Consider the following 23265-nt stretch of genomic DNA (forward strand, 5'->3'; position numbering starts at 1 on the left):
GTCGGCACTGGTCGTGCCAACGTAACCTTCCCCAGCGCTGGTCCTGAAGTCAAAGCCTCCGTCGCCAGCCACATTCTGAGATGCAGTGACTCGGTGTCGGATCAACATCGGTCGATGTCTACTCTGGTGCTGTCAGAGCCTAGAAGTTCTACGTAGTTGCCTGTTCGTTTTGAAGATGTTTCATGCATTGGAGAAGAATGAGAGGGGTCTCTGGACACTTTGGAACACCAGTTGGATGCTCATTGTGAGCAATTGGACTGGTATGAGGTGCTTGGAGAGGCCAGTGGACTGGACACTTTCAGTTACTGGTATGATTTCTCAGCCTAGTGTGGCTACAGAGGAGGGGACATCTTATGCCATGGTGGTGAGGAAGGCAGCGGAGGTCCTAAACCTGTAGTTGCCCTCAGTGCAGGTCAAGACTAATCTCTTGACCAAAGTGCTTCAACTTGGGGCTTCCTTGTCGAAACCCCTTTTGCCCTTAAATATGGCACTGACAGATGTCCTTCTAGGCACGTGGTCCAGGCTTAGCACAGGGGCTCCTGTGAACAGGACAATAGCATGCCGCCTTTGCCCTGCGCAAGGTGATCCAAGTTTCCTCAGCCAACACCCCACCCCTGATAGCTTGGTGGTTCAGGCGTCAACTTCTCATGGCGTGTTCCCTTCTGCTCCTCCAGATAGGGAATCCAAGAGGCCGGACGCACTTGGGAAGATGATGTTTTCTTACACCAGCTTCCTATTGCGGTTGGTGAACACAACATGCTTATTTGCCCATTTCTTGCACACCTCATGGGAAACGGTTGCGCAAGGGCTGCCACAGGTCCCGGAAGAGGCCCGGGTCGTGCTGTCCCCAGGCAGTGAAAGATGGGTGAGATGCATCAAAGTTTACCATAAGGTGTGGCTTAGATATGACTGACTTGCTGGGTGCAGCGGTTTCGTCGACGGTGGCCTTACAGCGCCATGCCTGGCTGAGAACATCTGGCTTCTCGGGTGATGTCCAGGCTAATCTCATGGATGCGGTAGACTCCGCTTTGGAGCATTTCAGGGATTCTCGTGCTGCGGCCAGATCATTGGGCCTCTCAGTTACACCTCATGACCAGTCTACCTTTTGCACCTTTCGTGGTAGTGGATGGGGCTATCAACCACATAAGCCATACCCCATCCCGTCCTGCCCAGACTCCCCAGGTTGTGCAAGGGAGTGGATCCGGTTCATTCCGACCTCGTGAAAATTGTAACCAGTAGTCGTCTGCCACGCATCCCCCAGCAGCTGCAGGCTCCAAGCATTACTAGTTTGGTTTTGCAAGACGATGCCAATCCAGTTGGTTAGAGGATTCAACCTCACCTCCGTGGACATTCCAAAAAATTAAACACAGTAATCCGTTGTATAGGTGATAAATCTTACAAGAATTTTCTCTTTTCCATTAGGTAGTACATAGGTTCTACGATTACTACTGTGTTAGTATGCTTTGCATTTACCACATCTGTGAAATGAAATGAAATATCAGCATTTTAAAGCGCACAGCTACCTCCGGAGAAGTGTCCCGGCGCTGGGGCCATCGGGAAGATTAAGCGAGCTATTTGCCAGAGTCACATGGTGCTGGGCTAACCTGCCGCCGGCGCCAGGGATCGAACCGTGAACCCCGTGGTCCATAGTCAGGCACCCTGGCCGCTGCGCCACACCTCTTCCCTCACCTGTACTCTTAAGCCACCCATTATTGGTAGGTCTCTGGAAGTGACTCTCTGTTAATGTGTTCTTCAGTGCCCTCAGTCTCTTTTATGTAATGCCCACCTGGGCACCTACCATGGACTTTAGTACTGAATCAGCTCTTAAAATCCCCCAGTGTTTGTTCACAAGTTGTTTGATATTCACAGATTTCTTAATGAGCAAATCATTTCTTTTTATGGATGCCACTCTTTCTTGGGCTGTTCTGGAGACTCTATTGGGATATCCTCTTACTTTGAATCCACTCGTCATAGTGGTGCTATCCATGCTATGAAAGTCTTCATTAGAGCAATTTATTTTTCGATGGAGTAACTCCTGAAATGTAATACTCCGTTTCAAGCTGTTAGGATGATAATTATTAGCATGTAATATGCTATTTTCAGCTGTTTCCTTCCTGTGGAGTATAATTATTAGCTGTCACCCATCTACCATAAGGAAGGGGTCCAGGTAATACACACGTTCATTGCTGATTGTAGCTGAAACTCAGATCACGGTCACTTACTTGTAATTTGTTTACAAATTCTACCGCCAGCCTTTCTGGACCATCCCATATTATAACCAGATCGTCAATGCATCTTGTCCACATTACTATGTGGGAAATGTATATTACATGTTCCTCTGTCCAGACACCCTGTTTCTCCCACCAGCCTAGGAGTACATTTGCGAAGCTGGGGGTAAAGCAGCTACCCATCTCAGTTCAACGATAACAATATTTTGTTTCAGATAAAAAGCCATCATTTTGCTCATATGAGTATGATCTAAAAGTCTAATCGACCTACTCCTTAGGAATGAAACACATGCATGCGTACCCTGTTGCTGATCAATGCCGGTATATAGGGAATTTATATTCAGGGTCCTATTTAGATAGGTTTCTTCCCAATGGATCCCATGTATCTTAGTAAGAAAATCCATGGTATCTCTACAATAAGAGGGTAATGCTAATACATCGGAACCTAAATTGTCATCAGTACCTGAATTGATAGTAATTGGTAATATTTTCTCCCCATCCAGTGCCTGTTGAACACCCTCACAGCACCTGCCCCTCCTCCAGGAGTCTCATCTTATCATGTAGTGCTCAGGAATGCAGTTTAAGTCTTGGAACTTCATCTTCGATTGGTGGAATATACTCCTGCTACTCTTCAATGCTACCCTTCAAAGATGCTATTTTAGAGCCCTTTTTGCCGGCTTGGGAGAGACCAACCATATCTCCTGAGCTCAACAGGAACATAGCCAGAGCATACCAGTGTGCCCCCTGACACCCCGCCTTCCTTTCTGTCCATCTTTTGCCAGAGAGTCTGGCAGCTCATGCCACCTCCTCTACAAATGTTTTGCATGGCACCTTTCCTGCAGCTCCAGCAGATACGGAGTATAACAAATTGAAAGTTGTGGGCAAAAACATGTTCTCTTCAGTTTGATGCTAAAAGCTCAACTCTGCCTGTGTTTTGGGACGGTACACTCACACTTTATAGGATATAGCAAATCTGGTTACCAACCACTTGCCAGAACATGTACAAGGGCACTTCTCTGAGCTTGTCTGGGATGGCAAAGCAGCTTCTCTAAAGATATTTTTGCTTTGGCTTGGATTCAGCAGACTCTGTGGCTTAAGCAGTATGACCTTCAGCCACAATGCCTGGCTCAGAACTTCTGGCTTCTCCACAGATGTGTAGACCACCCTCATGGACTTATCCTTTGATGGGTTTAAGTTATTTGGACAGAAGACCGACTCTGCTTTGAAGAGTGATATTTTTCCCTCCCTTGGGTTGCAGCTCCTTCAGCATTCAGGCATATTTGCAGATTTCTGGCACAGAGCTTCAGTTTTCGCTTATCCAGTCTCAAAAATCCCAACAGCCGCAGTATCAGAACCCCTTGCTCCAACAGTATAGAACCTGTGGAAAAGACTGACTGTCTCACACAACAACCAGTTAACTTCTCTTCCATTGCTCCTACCGGAGAAACCGCTCTAGTTTGTCCTAGTCAACTCCTTTGTGAATGGTGGGAGGCTGGATGTCCTTTTTTCTACAGGCCTGAAAGGCCGTTACTTCAGAGCAGTGGTCCTTCAGATTGTGAAAAGAGGGCATGCACTAGCCTTCCACCAGGCTCCTCCCTGCAACCCCTTTACTGGTTATTGTCTGACCGCAGACAATCTACGCTTCCTCGAGCCAATAGTTGACAACCCTGCTGCTGAAGGAAGCAGTAGATTAAGTACCAACGCAAGAGATTGAGCACTGATGCTTCCTGTTGCCCAAAAAGGACTACAGTCTCCTACCGACCCTGGACCTCAAGGTCTTGGATTGCCTTCTCTGCAAAGAGAAATTCAAGATGCTGACCTTGGGTCAGGTTCTTTTGGCCCTTGAAGTGGAAGATAGGGTGGTATCCTTAGATTTGCAGGGCATGTATGTTATATTCTAAACCTGTAGTCACACAGGAGATATTTGCAGTTTGTAGTGGGTTCCACCGACTGCCAGTTTGTGGTCCTCCCATTCTAGCTCACATCAGCAATCCCATACCTGGATGACTGACTACTCCAAAGTCAGGTCTCCAGAGATGCTGCTGCACTAATTGCAGTTGAGAGCATATTTGATGTTTGATCTGGTTTATTTGATCATTGCACCCAAAGCTCCACCTGGGGCCCCCTCATTTCTGCTCTTCATAGGGGTAGTACTTGATACTTCATCTATCAGATCTTTCCTACCTTCTCAGATGACTCAAGACATTCAGTATTTAATTTTGTTGTTTTGAGAACTGGCTCAGGTTCCATTCCTGTTGGTCATGTTCCTGCTAGCTCTGCTGGTTTTTTGTATCCTCCTGGTCATGCATGCATGCATGCATGCACAAGAGGGTTTTCCAGTGGTGCCTTTGCAGACAGGGATTCCATCACCGTTAGACTTGTTGGATATCATCACAGTCTTTCCGTACACTGCAGCAGATCCAGTCTGGGTGAGTGTGCAGCAGAACTTGAGGTTGGGCTGCCTTACCAGCCCCCATTAGCTGTGTCCATGGTGGTAGTGAATGTTTGCCGCAACCTGATGAATCAATTCCTGTTCTTCCCGTTGTAGTAAGATCACAGAGGCAGTTGTGACATAGACAGGGGTGCCTTGCTCTTGTCTCAGATACCAATGGCTCATGTCCTTCCTTTTGATTAATTTCCTGTCCACCTCAATCATGTTGATTGTGAGTGTAGTAAGTGATCCTTTTTAGGTCTCACCTATTAAACTGCTCACGTGCCATCTCTTATGAGACATATTATTAGCTTACAGTGGGCTTACAGTCTGCCCATTGCTTACCATTGTTTAGCTGTATTGTCACTTTAATTTGCTTGATTTGTATTTGTTAGTGTGTGTGCGCTTTCCTACCTCGTATTGTGGTTGTCCCTCTCGTGGAGCATGGAAGCATTACTGGTGTCCCACTGCTCCGTTTTCAGTCACCACTGTTTAGGTCGAGCCTAGGCAGCGCATGTGCTGTCTCTTGGCATGTTGTCATCTGCTCTGTGGGCTTTCACTTCACCCACTGCTTTTCATTGGTTCCTATATCTGCCTTTCAAAATTCCTTCCCTTCCTTTGGTGAATAGTTTACATTTGTTCCACCTTTTGGCTGTTTTGTTGTGCCCTGAAGACTGACCCTGTTACTGGATCAGTTCCCTTCTGCCATTTATGTAGGTTGGGGCACTACTTTTTCTTTGGACTCGGCCTACGGTGACGTTTTCCCACCACATTCCATTCGTCACTGCTTGTTTTCTATTTTTTATTTTGTTAAATGTATTGGCGCGCCTTTCATCGTGAAGAAGGTTCCATCCAACGCATCCCTTTCTGAGCTTCTTACACAGTGCTGTAAAGGGGGAGATTCACATGCAGTGCGAGTACAGCCAGCAGGAGCAGTGTTTCAGAGGGCTGCTGTCCTTGTTTCTTTCTCATCTACTTTGCGAGCCAATATCAATCTCCCATTAACAGCTTTGTAGAAAGATTAAACTTCTAGTTGAAATCTCACCTATAAAAACGTACATTAAAGTTCAATAGACTTAAGTAGTGCAATGGAAAAAAATCTCAAAGGACAAAAAAAGTTAAACATGCTCACCTCTTTGAAAAGAGTACAGATAGAAACAGAATGGCGGGATCAGCAGAGTTGTTTAGAAAGACGAAAGCACTTCGACAGGTCTGGGTGCTCCTCCTTTAATTTTCCTGGGACTGACACTGTGAGGCTTTTACTAAATACACCCTTTCGTGAGAGGACACAATAGTTTAGTTTTCAGATAGATTTGGCGATTGCCACGTCTAAACTTGTTGTCTCCATTTCTTTGCTTTGATGGAGTAGAAAAGAGGCTGAGTAATGAATTCGTATTTGTGTTTTCATGCCAGCCCTCTGTGCTTTCAAGTGTGCATTGGTTTTAAATCTTGTAAAAATGCCTTGTTTCTTTTCTTCGATTACCCTACACTGACGAAAACAGTAGACATTCACACTGCAAGCACCCTGTTCACTACAAACTCACAAAGACACAGCAAAGCTTCTACTCTGACATTCAGCTTGCACGCAACCAAGCACATCTCATCCTGTAGTCACAGTCACACTATATTCACATAGGCATACTTCCCTCCCTGCACTCACATAGGTAAAGGTAGCCACGCAGTTCCATTCCACACAATTCAACTCCACACATTTCCAGTCCACACCACATAATTCAATACCAAACCACAGAATACAACTTAACACAACACATACATCCAGTCCACACCACACACTTCCACATCATACCACAAAATTCAGCAGCACACCACATAATTAAGCTCCACTACATATCACTCCACAACACAAAATACCATTCCACATAATTACAGACCATAACACACAATGCCACTCTACATAATTCCAATTCAATCAATACCGCATAATTTCTATCCATGTAATTCACTAGCAAACCATGCCACATAATTCCACTAAAAAATTCAACACAACTCCACGCCACACAGTTCCACAACGAATCAAATCCAACCCACATAACTCCACTACACACCACATGCATAAACTGCATAACACACAAGTAAAGCTATTTGTCATTTACAATGCCAATAGCTGTAGCTCAGACAAATGCGAGACATATTGCATTTCCAATGCTTGTTTCTTTTTGTTGTACAGACATGCATTTTTACTGATAAAACTATATAGCGCACAAACGATGTATGGAAATCAAGTTTAAGCACATATTAATCATTTGAACATCACTAAGTGTCTCGATTTATTTTGATCTTATTAAAATCTCCATCACTTTTCAGAATAACCAAAACGTGCTTTATTTGTGCTTTCCTAATTGCTGAAATTTTGAAACCTGTATAGTTTACAGTCATTTAAATGTTGGTGTAAATTACATCGTACAGCTTTTCTTTTTACTTCCTGTGCCCTCAGCAAGCTGTCACTTAGGTCACTTTCCCAAAATCCTCTCACTTTTCAGTCAGAGACAGAAAAGTGAACGCCAGCTTCATTTTTAAAAGAATAAGCAGCAATTTGTCAGAAGAGATACCCTGACCTTTGCAGTTGAACGCAAGGAAAATAGGACGAATAAACACAACATTTAAAGGCATCTTTATTGCTCATTCACCTTCAGAACTCCAGCATGTTTTTTGGGGGGATGCTGCAGCATCCCCACACCCTTCCTACCAGTGCCTGTGGTTCACTGTAGTGTCTCTTGCTCTTCGAGTCCTATTGCAACACTTCTGCAGACCACTCTCCATCCTCCCCATCTAGCTCATGACATTAGTATAAACTTAGAAAAAAGGAAGTGAATTCGAGAGGAAAGCTAGCAGGGATGCAGGCAATCGTGGATAGAACAGGGATGTGCATAGGCTCAGTCCTCTCAAGGTGTTATTTGAGCTGAGAGCCTGCCATCTCTTCCCTGCTAGACTAAATTTCGATCAGTCGCTACCGGATGTGCAGATCCTTTCTTAGCCGAGGTCCTCCTGCTTCGGTTTTTGTACATGGTGCAGTGGATGGGGGTTATAGGACAAGCCATGGAAGAGTCGCAAATGTAAGTAGCGTGCCTATTGCAGCTCTTGATACGAACAGTATCTGTTTGCTGGTCAGGGCATGGCGAGAAAGTGGATTTTAACGGATTTGCACCCGTGACATGAAAAACAAACTTGACGGAGCAAGGTTTCGTGAAGTGAGTAAGGAGACAGTGACCTCTAACCTGAGTAAGGAGACAGTGACCTCTAACCTGAGTAAGGAGACAGTGACCTCTAACCGCAGCCAGGTAATGAAAGCCAGATATAAACGGATTGCAGTGGGCTACTCTCATTCCTAGTCCCCTGTGTCACTGCACCTGGTGCAATAATTTTAGTTATGTCTCTGAATAAAACATGTTTTAAAGTCCGAACAAATCGATGTGGGACTTTCTGCCTACACTAGTCATTATTTGTAAAAACAGTAAAATATGCTCGGCACCTTTTTGTTTCTTTGTTTCCTATCTTGTATGGTTGTGATGAAGTGAGCACATTGCTACCAGTTCCAGATTGTTTCATTGGCAGTCAGTTCAGCAAGCTTTGAAGTCGGGCTCTTGTTTCTATCTAATATAATAATTGGCATTCCCCTTTGCAAACCTTCGATCACGGTGCCTAACATGTAGGCCTGGGCTAAATGTCCGTTCCGCTCGCGGAAATTGCGATAATTTGACATTTTCGCGTTCCGCGGAGAGCGCGAAAATGTCAAAATTTCCACATTCCGCAGTTTAGCGATAATTTGGTTCTTGCTCGCGCTGTAAAATAATACATTCTCGCGCGCGCGCGATCGCCTTACCTGAATCCCCGCGTTCGCCGACAAGTTTTCCCGATCCGGTCGCGTTCTCCACAAGATGTTGGATTGTTGGTAGCCATTTGCGCTGTCTGGCGACAGTTCGCGCCCGCAGTAACGTCATGCGTCGCGCGATCACGTCTTTCTTCTCGTGATCATCCACCGCGAGAAGAGTGAAAATAAGATGGCCGCACCCGCAAGCAACCGCATGGGTAAGTTGGCGAGCCGCGAACACGCAGAAAATACCGCGAACGGGCGGGTAAAAAACTTCCGCATCTTCGCGATATTTCCGCGTGTTTGCGGAGATTTTAAACATTTTCGCGATAATTTGCGAAAGTCTCTTTCGCAAATTCCGCCCACCCCTACTAACATGCTGGAAACGTCTTGACTGTAAATCTTTTACAAGGGAGGCACTTACTGATTGCAAGACTTCGTCTGTGCAAAATCTTTTGATTTGAAACCTCCTTTGCGGAGTCTTTGAAAACGTTGTTTGCTCTAATTACGGATCTGCATAGTTTTATGAATTGTGTACGCCAGAAAATATCACTCTAAATACTTTAATGTTCTTTTTGGCAAAAGATCCACGTTGGTAATGCATTGCATCAATTCATTTATAGGACCTGGGTAGGTTTAGACTAGAGTTTGGCGAAGCGGTAGCTCTCGTAAAAATTGACGTAGTACCTGCCCCTCCCCCCTCCGAACTCACACGATCCCCCTGGCTTGGAAGTGGAGCACCCGCCAGGTTTCAGCCCGTAGCTGTCTAGGTCATTGGAGGAGACCCGTAGCCCGGCAGCCAAACCAGCGCCAGATCACGGTGGCCATAGCCCCATCTAGTAAGGATGGAGCTACAGGCACTGCCTGCCTGGACTGCCATGCTGTCACATTGTCAAGATGTCACAGGGTCGGATTTATTTGTTTGAGAGACTGCAGCGAGACTCAGAATGTGCAACGCTGTTCTATTAGTGAGAATACGATAATGTCGAGTGTCTGTAAATCTGGTTATGTGGGACATTGTTCACATTTAATTTTTGTATGAAATAGCTGGCGTCCTGAGCGTTCAGGCGTGTTTGGGCACGCAGCAGTGTCTGAGTATCCGTGTTCCTTAATTAAGGTTGATTTTGTTTTCTTTCAGCTTCCAGGTTGGTGATCTCGTGCTCATTATCTTGGATGAACGTCATGACAATTATGTGCTATTTACTGTTAGTCCAACCTTGTACTTCCTGCATTCGGAGTCTCTTGCTGTGCTGGATCTCAAACCAGGTGAGTGCGGTAAGTGTCGAGGCTAGCTATTTTAATAAGATATTGTTCTGTGAAGGATTATTATATGGTGTATTATATGGTGATGGTGAATTGGAATACACTTCAGATATTGAGTTAAGTACATACATGAGAAAGTTCAATTTAAAACGCTCTTAAAGTCCTTCGCACATGAGTCTTTGAAGAGGAGCGCTTAGTGCCTCAAACATGCATCCACATAAAGATTCAGTGGCCCTATGTTATTTATCACATGCACTATATAAGTCAGGTCCTGTTTTCAGGCCCTTAAAAATAGTTGTCAACTCAATAAAACTGATTCTCGCGAGGTTGAAAGCCTGATACAACACGGTCGAGATTCAAACCTGTGTTCTAGAACGGCGGGGCCGGCATCGGCCACGCTAAAGGTATGGCGGTCAAGCCGACCCCTCCTCTGGAACAGGAGGCGTGCCTCTCGCGCACATTCGTGACGCGGCAGGCGCGCCTCCTTCCCCCATAGGTCCTGGCCTCAAGGCGCGACCCGGAAGTGATTGGAATCCCTTCCGGGTCGCGTGAAGGGGCAACGTCCGGCCAGTAGCACTGGCCGGACCATCAAGGGCTATAAAGGTCTGGGGAGCTCAGGAATCTGCCTCTTTGCTCCTGGCTCCCCAGATTGCCCCAAAGCCTCGCTAGGAGGCTTTAACTTGTGATTTCCCACCCACCATCCCCTATAAGCAAATAGGTTTTAAGTGTGTTATTTAGGGACTATTATGATGTTAGTAGTTGTTGGATGGTGAGATAATTGTCAAGGTTGTGTAGAAGTGCTAATTTGTTCATCCACAGGTCTTCAATCGTCGTATTTATAAGTAAACTTGGTCAGGCGGTGAGGTCATGATTGTGTGAGCAGTAAATTTAAGGTCCTTAGAGGGCGGCGCCATTCCCAAATCGGGTCGCCCAAGTGGGAGGGACAAGTGGTCTCTCCTAGAACTCCAGGGGCAGTTGGGTGCGGAGGAGAAGGGAGTCACGCTTTCTCTAGGCTGGTTGGCCATCCCGCACGTGCACAACGGCGCCAGTAAATGGCACACAGCTGCAAGGGCCCCTTTATGGAGATCAGGTACGAGCGTATGGGGGTAACTGGGGGGGGGGCGGAATTACCCTCACGGTGAACGGGCCCTCTGCGCATGCGCACACCGGCTGGAGGGCGTGGTTAGAAATTGATAAGGATCTGACACCAGTTAGTGACCTTGCCGTAGGCTCTATTAGGTACGCAGAAAATAGAGATTGTAATGATTATTAAAGATATGTTTAGATATGGATAGGAAACCTTTGTATTAGAATTATGTTAAGGTTAGTCATCTGACATCTGTACTTATCAATTGCAATCAGTGTAAAGTATATTTTCTGCTACAGTATGTAAATATTATAATTTTGATAAATGTTTATTAATCTTTGTTTAATAAATACGTCCGGGGGCTGTTACGCCCCCGCATCCAAAAACTCCTCGCCTGTCACGGGTCTTGAGTGGGGAGGAGGGGGTGTAGGTAGTACCTGGCCATATTCACTGAGTTAGCTGTTATCTACGCATTTCTACTTGTATACTGCGTCTTTTTCCCCCAACTTGGATATATGGTTTGTTGCCAAAGATCTTATGTGGAATATGAGCATTAGTGTTTTTTTAGTAGAGTTGTGCCTTACTCAATTGTACTTCTCACACAAAGTAAAACAAGCCAGTGATATTTAGCCGTCCCTTTCTACTAAGATCAAATATTCACAGATTTTCTTAGTTGGTATTGTCTACACATTTATTGCAAAAGGCGCAAAAAAATTATGCGCTTTAGAGTTTCTATGGTTGCGCCAACAGGAGTCTAATTGAGTACTCTTTGTTGAAAGATATGCCTGAACGCCTTTTTTTTTTTTGCACGTAACACCCTTAAATAGATGTCAACCAAAGGGAATGTACCCAAAGCTTTAAAAACAGACCCTCTCATGCACACTCATTGATTCCTATATAGATCTCTTTTTGAAGTGTGCAGGCTTCCCAGTCTTGTGATTGGTAAAACAATCCAAGTGCTCTATAAATAGCCGAAGGACGCAGTTCATGAATGGCTGACGCCCCTGTCCGCATTCGAATCATTCACAGGACTGTACTCCTGATATTTTCTTTGTTTCAAAACGTAACCTTTTCCTCTTAGGTCACTTACCCTATTTCAAAATTACACTTGTGTACTTTGTTCAATATTTTCAAAAGCTTGTTCTTTTACTCAGTCTGGTAAATAAAGGAATTTCCGAATAGTTTAGGCGTCCAGAGGTATGATGATTGAACTTTTGCATAACTGCTGCCCCCCCTGAATGTAGTACCCAGGTTGCATTGTGTTTGGTTGAGTAATACGTGGCCGGTATCAAAAACAGTCTTTCCGTGTGCTCTCTGACTGGAAACATGTTATGGACTAGTGATGTGGCTGGAAGAATATTATGAGGTTGAGATATGCCAAAGAGGTGCCCTAGGGCACTAAGCAAGAGATCAAATCCATATGAAAGTAAAGGCAGATAAGGAAGAAAGATAAACATTTGGTGAGAATGTGGTAAACAGGCCTCAGAAGAACGGTAGAGTATCAAGAATGATCAGTGGCACAACTAGACCCGAAACTCCAGGGCGGCAAACATGTCAACCAATGTAGGGCGGGGCTCACACTTCAAGCAATGAAGTGGAGCTCTCATTAAAACCAATGCTAGAAAAGAAAACAACAAACCTGCCTTAATACATTTAACAGTGTTGATTGGTTATTGACAGAACTCTTTAAAAAAAGGGAATGAGTGATATGAGAACTAAAAAGCAGCTATTTCAGATTTTACTATTAAGAACTTTCAAACCAGTTTTTGCACAGCTATTGCAAGACTATTGCCCTTTTTCCAATTCCTTCTGTGAAACGGCAGTGAGATTGTGGAATATATATTTAATTCCATCTTTAGAAATCAGCTCCTGCCTGACTGTTGCTCAATGGTATGTTTTCTGTCTGCTCATCAGGACATTGCAACATCTGCTTGTTTGAGGCTGCACACAGATACAGGTCCCAGAATATTGAGTTTAGTAGGTTAGTGCTCCTGAATTCCAGATGTGTGACTGGCAAGTCACAGGTTTGATTCTTAATGCATCTTTCTTTCCTTCTGGGATTGACCTATTGAGTTTGCAAACCACTTTGCAATATAACCTGCTGTAAATTTCTCTGGCTAGAATCTGCACTATCCTAAATCAATATTAAATAGTTGTTAGCACACCACGTTGAGCCGTTTTCATATGTGATGGCTGAGCCACATCTATGCACAAAGCCAACAGACCTAAAGAACCAGCAAAAAATATAGTGGCCTTGAAATAAGTTTGCAACAAATTGTGTTCATTTATGCAAAGGGTGCAAGTATTCCACCAAGCTTCAGAACATGTAGAATGTGTGGCTGATGAGCAATGCCCTGCAAACATGCCAATAAAAAACCCGAAATGTAGGCTCTTGATAGCAAATGGAATGATAACAGCAACCGTGCTTTCAGTTGTGTTCTGAAGCCCCCAGCGCACACATTTTGAAATCCATTAAAATATTGTTGATTTTAAATCCTGCGAGGCAGTGTGCATTATAAAATGCAATATTTGTTGCAAACTTCTAAAAAAATTCCTTTGAGATAAATGACTGGATTCTCGATATTAGTTGTTCCTCTACATGTACACTAATGATAGCAACTAGGCAGCCCTAGCTAGAGAAAGAGACAACCCTGAATAGAGCACACAGAAGAAACCACACAGTCTACATGTTTACCAGTTTCATTGTAACACTGAAAAAAGAGGTGCCCAAAGTAGTGTGTTCACTGTGGAATGCTTTTTGAATTGGTGGCCTATAATACCCAACATGAGAGGTATGCTTACAGACCCAGTCTTAGTTTGACAGCAGAATAAAGTTTCATAAGCGCTTTGCTAACATACTACACTTGTTTGAAGCGGCAGGGCACAGCTATACAATGTCTACGAAATAGCAGTGCTGGTGCACTTCCTCTGCAGGGACACTACCATGGAGAAAATACTACACAAGAAATATGTAAAAGCAACTTCAACTGCTGTCTTACGATACAATCTTGGAAACCGATCATAGAGGTTTTTGCTTTATGCAGCATAGGTAAGCCTCTGGTAAGACGTACGTTTTTTGTGCATGCTTCCAATAGCTGAGCTATATCTCAGTTTAGCCATAGGTCATGTGTCAGACACCTGAGCTATCCCTCAGGTGACAATGCTTCATTACCAAAGGGCAAGAGCTAAAACTCACTATTTTTGCTGCATTGCTTCTAATATTGCCACCACCCATGCCTTTTGCGTCTGGATGCATGTTCTAAATATATTGAAAACGTAATCATACAATATATCAGGTGAGTTGTTACTTATAAAGTGCAACATACATCCGAAGACACTTTGGTGCTTAACTAACAAGAATTGCTGTTTGCCACAAAGGGTACTGCGTTTATGTCTTAGCATTTTATCTTGAGATTTCCTCGCTTTTGTCTGATAAAATCTGTCAGGAGAAATTTGCAGAGTGGTAATCGGTGGACAACTGAAAATTCTAATCTGTGCACAAACATCCATTTGTGCTTGTATCAAAATGAAAAATGTGCTACCTAACATAAAGAAAAGTTTCAATTTTATTTAGGACTCTGAGGCAAGGACTAGGATTTTCTTTCTTCATTTTATTTCACAGCAGCCATATTAGAACACAACATTATTGCAAACAAACTTAATTTCCCATAAAACCTAATGAACATGAAGGTGAAAAGTTTATCCAGTGGGGATCCAAGATGTGCCTTTATCCATATTAGTCCCCTCTTCCTTTTACTCTTTCTTCCTGTGACATAAACTGGATGTGAATGATTTTACTCCTGTTTAGAAGCCTCCGATCCTGTAATAAACAGCAGGCCAAGATTTAATCCACTTAGACATACCACAGCAAAAGACAAATGTCAAAGCCTTACCATCTATCAAACAAAGGTTTTCATAACCTCAACCAGAAGTCACAATAAGACAATTCAGAAAATTGTGTATACCACCTATAATAAACAGTTTACTTACATCTCTTCAGCAGAGCCAGTTTGTTGGGGTGAGCAGTGAAGTAACATTGGATGGGCTTATTCTTCTCTCTGAGTCCTTAATAGAATTGAAACTGTCCTTTGCAATAGGTAGGGCATTTAGTTATTCTATGTCAGAACCCGGAGGCGAGGATTAGGCTAGTTTACAGCTTATGTACCACCAGAGTTGCAGTACAGGAAATTGCTTGAAGTAAAACCTTTTAAAGGTCAAATCCGAAGACCAGTCTGCCCTATTCAAAAGTCCTCCAAACAAACTCTGAGAGCAAAAGCTTTCAAAGCCATAGCCCCTCTGGTAGAATGCACACAAAATACCTTTGTGTCAATGCTTGTTACTGGCATGGTCCATCGAACCCATTGTGCAATGGTAAGGGAAGGGACCTCCCTAAACGGTTTCAGAAGGGCAGTGAGCAGGTGACTCCCCATAGGGGCCAAGATCCTCTGTCAGAGCCTTATACGCCTTGATACAGCACACCACACATAGTCCCGGGGAATCCGGAAAAGCCGGTTAAGAAATCAAGCGTGAGTTACATTTTGTTTGTCTGGAAACATAAAAAGTCACCCCATCCGGGGTAAAAGTCTGCCCTTTTATATTTAGGGCTCAGACAGCAGAGATTTTCCAACATGAGATGAGGCACAAAAGAGTGGCCAGCTTTGCTGACAATTGTGTCTGTTAGAGGTACTTTTGCTAGGCTGGAAGGTTTAAGACCTTATTGACATGCTAGAGCACCGAGTATCTAGGCTCTGGAAGAAGGGACAAGCGGATGCCCCTGAGCAAGTTCCAGACCTGGGGATGCTTCCCTACAGGGAGACCTGCCAACACAGCATGTCCTGCAGGAATTGCTGACCGAAGGGTATTGATCAATCTGTAGGCCATTTCCTCCAAGGCAAGGATTGCCCAAAACTTTAGGACCAAGCCAATCATCGCAACCCATCCAACTGTTTGCTCTTGACTGTACTGTCAACCCATAGAGAGGAGATCTGCAGTGCTTCACAAATATCCTGGCATTTGCCAACAAGCCCTATAATCCTCCGCCCCATGAGTTTGAGGGTGCCGTTCGTCACCAGATGATGGGGATTCCCTCTTGGATCTCTGAGGATAGATGGATCTTGGGGTAGACGGATTGGAAAATCCCATGAAAGTTCCATCAGAGCTGGAAACCAAACTTGCGACTTCCTCATCGGGGTCACCACCACCAAATCCGTCTCCTGTCTATGTGCTTGTGCCGCCTGTCTCATTATCATAACAAAGGGTGGGAAGGCATAACCCTTCTCCACTGACCAGTCCTGGTGGAGCACATTTGTCGGCACCTGGTCCGATCTCCAACTGAAGTACAGTGGAAGTTGATGGTCGAGTTGGGACGCAAAGAAGTAGATAGTGAACAGACCCCACTGCTCTGAGAGAGCTAGGAACAGGGTCGGAAACAGCTTCCATAAATTCAGCCCCCGTAGGCGGCATGATTGCCAATCTGCAACTTGTTTGGCTGATCCCGGTAGATGTTCCGCCATGACTCAGATCTGCTACATTTGGGCAATATTCCCAAAAGTACTTGGCCAGATCTGAAAGGGCTTTGGAACAAGTACCCCAATACCCCCCCCCATGCTTGATGTAGCGAACTCCCGCTACATTGCCCATTTTTAGATCCCAACACTTTGGCTGTTCTTTGGTCCAACACTTTACCGCAAATGAGGCTACCATCAAGTCTAGGTATTGATACTGTGTGTCTCTGTGGAGCGGCCTGGCCCTTCAGAAGGGCTGGTCGCTGGTCTCCAAGGCTGTTCATGATCAGAATCCATGTCAGATCCAGTATGGGAGACGGGGGAAGACAGGGGTGAGACACTATTATGGGTCGTCAGGCTGTCCTGGATGTCTGAAGTGAGTTGAAAAGGTACCTCACCCAGAACGCTTTTTGAGCCTGGAAAATGCATCCAGATCCACTTCAAGTTTGAAGGTGTTTGTGCGGGTTCTCGATGGGTGGGGCGCAGTGGGAATCCCTAAATGTAGGGCGACTGAAGGACCAGGAAGGTCTTCTCTCAGTGTGAGGGATTGTAGGCACTAATGGCTTCCTCTTGACGACCACCTTAAGGATGGAGGTGTCTACCTCATCACAGAATTCATCTGTGACAGGGAAGTAGAGTTTCTCCTCCTTAGTGTAGCAGTCATCTTACGCCTCCATGAGATGTGTATGGTGGTATACTGTGCAGGTCAGAGGCACTGGTGGGTAACCTGTAGAGGGCTAATTTGTGCTGGGAGTACCCCAAAAAGTTATGGTAGGTGAGTGCTATAATCAAGGCCAGCAGCCATGTGAGCACACCAGGGTCATAGACCTTAGCAGACACAAAAACGCCAGATTTTTTACACTGGGCAGAATCACCACCTGGGTTGTGCCTGCAGTCATGGAAACCGGTGTTAATTGTCTCAGAACTTTATTTCGTACCCCCAGGGGCATCGAACTTTAGGCGGTGGGGGCTCTCAATATCAGTCACCAGCGATGCTGTGGACAGAGGCACTCGGCAGAAACAGAAAATTCCGATGTTCCTCTATTCCGCAGGGACCAGGAACAGCGTTTGCGCCTAGGCGCGTTATCTGAAGGGTATCCTCTGGTGGCCAGAGGACTGCAGTGTGCCCCTTTGTGAGGGAAGCCTCGCTGCAATGCATGTATGCTGAAGAGCAGCTGCGAAAGGAGCGGCAAAGCAGTACTGTGGCCGCTGATACGAGGTAGAAGAAGGAAAACAACTGTCAAAATCGACAAGAAATTAACAAAATACAGGCTGAGAATCCGGAGTCCTAATACTTCGCTTCTGCAACGGCTGCGAGCAGCGAAGAAAGGGAAATGAGGGGACTAACATAGATAAAGGCACATCCTAGATCCCCATTGGATACACTTTTCATCTTCATGTTCCCTAGGTTTTATGGGAAATGAAGTTAGTTTGTTATAATGTTGTGTTCTAATATGTCTGCTTTTAAATAAAACGAAGAAAGAAAAGCCTAATTAACGCCTCTTGGTCCTGACATATAATTTAAAACACAACTTCGATTCAGGGTCTAAGTAAAGTCTGTGGGCCTGATTCACAAAGGTAATCTGACATGTTTTATTTATTTATTTATTTATGACACTTATTAAAGCGCTCTATCACATAACCGGCATCCTGGCGCTGAACCAACAGTGTAAACCATCAGACTAGTGTTCCGGGAGACGCAAGTGACCAATTACAAGCTAGGAAAGAGCCAAGTTTGTAATCTCTTCCTGAAAGGGAGGAGGTCCTCCATTTGTCTCAGCTCCAGAGAGATTGTATGTTAACAATTTTTCAGTATTCACAAAACTGCATTTTAATGGTAAATTTCCGACTGCGAAGACTCCTCCATCTGGGCAGGCACATTGGCACATAAAAAGATAGAACAGGCCTGTGTTTTAAATTTGGAGCTCTCCGCCCCAACTGCAGAGTCTCGACAGTCCTAAACTTACCATTAAATGCAGTTTTGTGAATACTGAAAACGTATAAATTTACACAAAACATGCAAGTTTACCTTTGCAAATCAGCCCCTGTACGTTTATGGAAAGCTTATGGATAGGATAGCTTATGGGTAGGTTACACCAGTGGCAATATGGCTAGCTCTGTATTGGCATTAATATGGCCTCACAGTGCTGTAAGGTTCAAGTATTTTGATTTGTATTGTGGTTGCATTTATACAGTGCTTCTTACTCCTAATGAAGCACCAAAGCGCACTTGCGAAGTATTTAAACACTACTCTATTGAGTGCTATCAATGGAACAGTACGTTTGTTGTGTGGCCTACATGAGGTGTGTTTGATGTCATGCGTCAGGACCAGTTATATTTGTATTGCTTTGCCTCTGCGTGAATTTGAAGACAAAACGAGTGAGAGCTAGGTCTAAGCATTAGATTCAAATTAAAAGAGAGAAGTATGTGAATGCAGTCCTTGCCTATGTTTGAACTGTTTTGTTGGGTGAACATATCTGAAATTGCTTAAATTGTGTCACAAACAAGCATGTAGCTGCATTTGCTCATATTTGTAGGTGCGACGGGTGAGTATAGACGCAGCTGCTCAAACAAATACCATCTATGGAGTGATCTGCTTATAGTATTTGTAAAAAAAAAATGAGAGGAACCCCTTTACGCCAAAGGAATAGGGTACTATACAATTGTCAAAATAAGTTTCCTGTGGACTGTATTTACGGACTCTAAAGAGTATTAACTCTATGCACTAAAGTACATCTAGATCTCACTCATTCAAGTTCACATCATACGTATAAGGGAAGTATAATCATATACCCAATGTTGACAATATGGACAACATTTTTATGAAAAAGTATAAATCAATTTATTTTTTAAAAAGATCATATAATACACAGATCTAAAAGTGTGTGGATAGTCAATTATACAGTTTTTTCTAATAGCATTTGGAATTGATTCAGAATAATCAACATGTTGTGAACATATTATAACACTTTCTTTACATGCACATAAAAACACATTACAAGTTAAAAGAGAGTACACATAACAGACAAACAAATATGTCATTGAAATAGCACACATCCGTGATTTCTTAATTTTTCGGGCTGAAACCCGGTACTATAATGTTGATAATTACTCAGTGGTCCCAGTCTCTTCACGGATTGTGTGTTTCATGAGGGGCGTCGACGCATTTCGATGGAAGTCTTATAATACCATCTTTATCAAGACTTTAATTGTAACTCTCAAAGACAAACTGATTAAAACTGGAACTGTTAAAAACACCTCTTGCTGATTGAAAGAGGCCGCACAGGCATTCAAGGACGTGGAATTGCAGTGAGAGTCTGGGGCAGATACCTCCGTCCTCCTCACAAATGTCGAGATAGAGAATGTAGGATGTATCTTATTAACGCCCTTTGTAGGCCCCGATAATTGACGTGGTGCTTGCCTTTGTCATAGGCGTATTTATCACCGGCCAAATTAGTGCAGCGGTTCTTCAGTATGAAAACTTTCATATTGGGTTGGATTTATAAATTTCCTGTTCCAACCTCAAAGGTCCCTTTTATAATTAGGGTTTTTCTACGTGCGAGGGCGTCACGTCATCATTCAGGTATCATCAAAGCAGGAATTAATATTTACAGTTTGAATCACATAGAATGCTGGGCTAAGAAAGTGCACATCGATAAAGGGAACTAAAGGGAACTAAACTTGAGATGTGCAAACTCAGGTTTTAGTCATTCAGTCAAACCAAAACAGCCTCTATGGAAGAAAAAATACATACAAACTTCACACTACAGTGAGGCCTACAGCACCCCCAAAAAACTTTGGAGTCCTGTGCATTCATTAGAATTGGTGATATACCCTGATGACAGAATGTACACTTTTTTTGTTCTGTTTCTATTTAAATAGTGCCTTATGTTATGAGTGGATTTAAAGCACTCTGAAAATTGAAAAGCAATATTCCTGCCATATCTGTGCCTTTGGGCCTCTCAAGGGTTACAAAAGTGCTATCCGAATGATGCTGCCTCTCTCGATTACATTCTGATAGATACTTTCATTTTCTGTCTTTTGTTGAAGTTCAGTTGTGATGAAGTAACCCTGCTGTGTCTTTGTAGATGTGGTTGGATCTGACAGCTGGTCTTTTCATCCTGGTTGATCTATTTGCATGCACTTTAAAGAGCTCACCATGGTTCGATTACACGTTGACCAGTAGTGGAGTGGTGCATCCTCCGCACCAGTAATTAGATGGTACTGTGCGGTAACAACCACCAGAACCATTCAGTAGTGAGATAAATCCCCCCCACTTTCTCTCTTGTCCCTTTTTCAGCTAATTGTAACTATAACAGAGAGACCCATAAAAGGTATGCCTTCAGATAGTTTGAAGTGGGGGCGCAGGTCCTGCCTCCCAGGGGATTTCTTTGACCTGGCAGAGAACCTCTGCCCCTATTATTGACTCTCTAACATCCCTATTCTTCCCACTGTCTCCTTGGCTATAAAATCAAACTCATTCCATCTCCTGATCCGTCCAGCCTTCACTAGTTTTAAGTTTCCTTTGCTCCCTACATTGTGGCTTGGTGTGCATGACCAGCTGCATGTAAAACACTGTTGTTCTTCCCATGGATATACTAATATCTTGGGAAGACCTGCGCAGATCCACAAGACTCCTTCCTTAATCTTTCACATTCTCCCTTCCTTTCTCCCTCCCATAGCACTATGAGGCAGCAATATACTTTCTACATACATTAGAACAAGCTACGCTTTATCCTCATCCACTATCACCTCATCCTTAGTATCCCAAATGCATAAAAGAAAAAACGGCTTTACAAAGGGTCAGACAGATGTATACCACTCAAGACCTTCTTTTGCCTGAACCTTGGACCAAAGGCACTGTGGCTCAACACAAAAGTAAAGACATTGATGACTGAAAACAGAACCTTGGAACATCAACTGAACAAGTCAAATGTCTACACAGTCAAGCTCATCTTTCTGCATCACACAAGGATGTATAATTGTTCATTAAAAGGGGGCAAAAGGACCGTCACCACTACTGGAGCACCTATCCATAATGCTCCTGGTAGCAATTTTTAAGGATCCTCTCAGACGCTCGCCACATGGCCTAAACGACTACCAAGCCCTGTGTGATGCACTTGCAGACCATCCTGTCATGAAAACAGATACACTGGAGCATTACCTCAGAAGTAAGTCACCCGGCAGCCTTTATTCTAGTACCATACATACAAGAGAATCTACACTGCCTGATAACACACTGCAGCAACTATCAATTAACTCTTCTCTACCCAGTTAAAGGACCTACTCAAGATGAGCCTTCTAGCTTGTTCACCAGCAGACATTTGCCCATTTTGAGCTCTCAAACACGTCCAACTCCCCACTAACACTACTATCTAGGAGAGAAGCATCACCAACAACTTCCTAAACAGAGACATCCTAGATGCCCTCCATACCTCTTAACATTAAGACAATCATATAGAAGAAGAACCTTGATCCAACTGATTGAGCTTGATATCGACCAATCCTCAATAAGAGGTTCCTATGCAAGCTGACTGAAAGAGCTGCTTTCAATTGAATCTTCACATTTCTGAAAGAAAACAACCTTCCATCTAATTGCCAAATTAGTTTCCATCCTGGCAGAGGAAAAATATAGACCCTCATTTCCTTCTGAAGGCCACAGCTGACATGAATGGAGTTGCCTCAAGTCACGTCTGAGATTGTTTGCTATCCATTGCTCCACCCAACTACAGATTGTAGAATACCTTATTATGTAAGAAATCATTTTAGACTGAATCTCCTAACTGTTTAGCAGCTAAAGCCACTATACTCACCAGCTCCCCTTCAGCACCAACTCTGGGGTGTTGCAAGGTTCTATCACCCTGCCACTCCTCTTCGCTGAGTACCTCACTCCATTACCATACTCCTCAAGTCCTTCAATTTAACTTTTTAAAACTAAACTGACAACACCTAGGTCATCCTGAAGCTAGAAAAACATCTTGACCTGCACTGCTCCAGCAGAGACCATTGCATCTAAGCCATGGACCTATGGATGCTAAGCACCCACATGAAACTCAAGTGATCCAAAACCAAAATCCTCACAGGTAGAAAATGAAAGAATTTGCATTCAACTGCCATCTGAACTCAGGAACTTGCTTCTCCCATGATGACATCAACTGAAGTAAGAAACGACACTGGTTATCCATAGATTGTGCAGCAGGCAGTGAGAGCATGGGAGGCAGTAATGAAGGAGCCCTATAATGGTCCCAATTTACTAGAGACCTGGAGATTTGGCCCTTGCAAAAAATTCCAATATATTAGTCACAATATGGCTGTAACACAATGGAGGGAGGGGTGATGCACACTGGGTGGCCCTTATCCAGGGGAAATGTTCATAATATGTGTGGGATACCAGGAAGCATTTGAGGGGCAACCAGGCTAGTTTTTGTAATATGCCAAGTTGGCCAGGATATTCAGGGAGATCTGGACAGGATTCCCAAGGGTGTATTGAGTCATCATCAACACTTGAAGTGATTTCTCACTCAGAAAGGAGTCATACACTGGTTTCACAATTTAACAAGACTTTGAAGGCGGAGAGACAAATGCGATGATTGCAGGTAGTGCAGCAATGGGGGGGTGAGGACATTCAGGAACCATTAACACATAAATCATTTGAAGCAATCTACCTGCAGGTTAAGAAAATATCATGCAAAGCTAGATTCCATTTGACAAACTTCCATTTCCTGAATACGTTACCTTGTATAACGTTGATACACCTGCAGAGTTTCTCGTTTATGATTGAGAGTATTCACCTGAAGAGTTTCTCTGCATATCCAAGATGTGGTTAGACGAAACGTCCTTCATACACATGAGATGGTCTTGTGTGGACTATTGAAAAATTGTGGTGGAGAGGCTGTGTACAGCTGTGGATAATATCCCAAAGG

At 43.9% G+C, this 23265-nt stretch overlaps 1 protein-coding gene across 9 annotated transcripts in view; it reads left to right on the forward strand.

The window, feature by feature from the left end:
* The window catches only part of RB1CC1 (RB1 inducible coiled-coil 1), a 666167-nt gene that overhangs the window by 592177 nt on the left and 50725 nt on the right, over positions 1-23265 (forward strand). For 6 of the 9 annotated variants that reach the window (XM_085605628.1, XM_085605627.1, XM_085605630.1 and 3 more), the window contains one exon: positions 9627-9763. In XM_085605628.1, the coding sequence (XP_085461754.1) occupies positions 9627-9763 (137 nt within the window). The remainder of the gene's footprint in view (positions 1-9626; positions 9764-23265) is intronic. The other 3 variants (XM_085605635.1, XM_085605634.1, XM_085605636.1) reach the window with 1 other exon arrangement.

This window comes from Triturus cristatus, chromosome 5_1 (assembly GCF_964204655.1).
Source record: "Triturus cristatus chromosome 5_1, aTriCri1.1, whole genome shotgun sequence".
NCBI classification, from domain to species: Eukaryota; Metazoa; Chordata; class Amphibia; order Caudata; family Salamandridae; genus Triturus; species Triturus cristatus.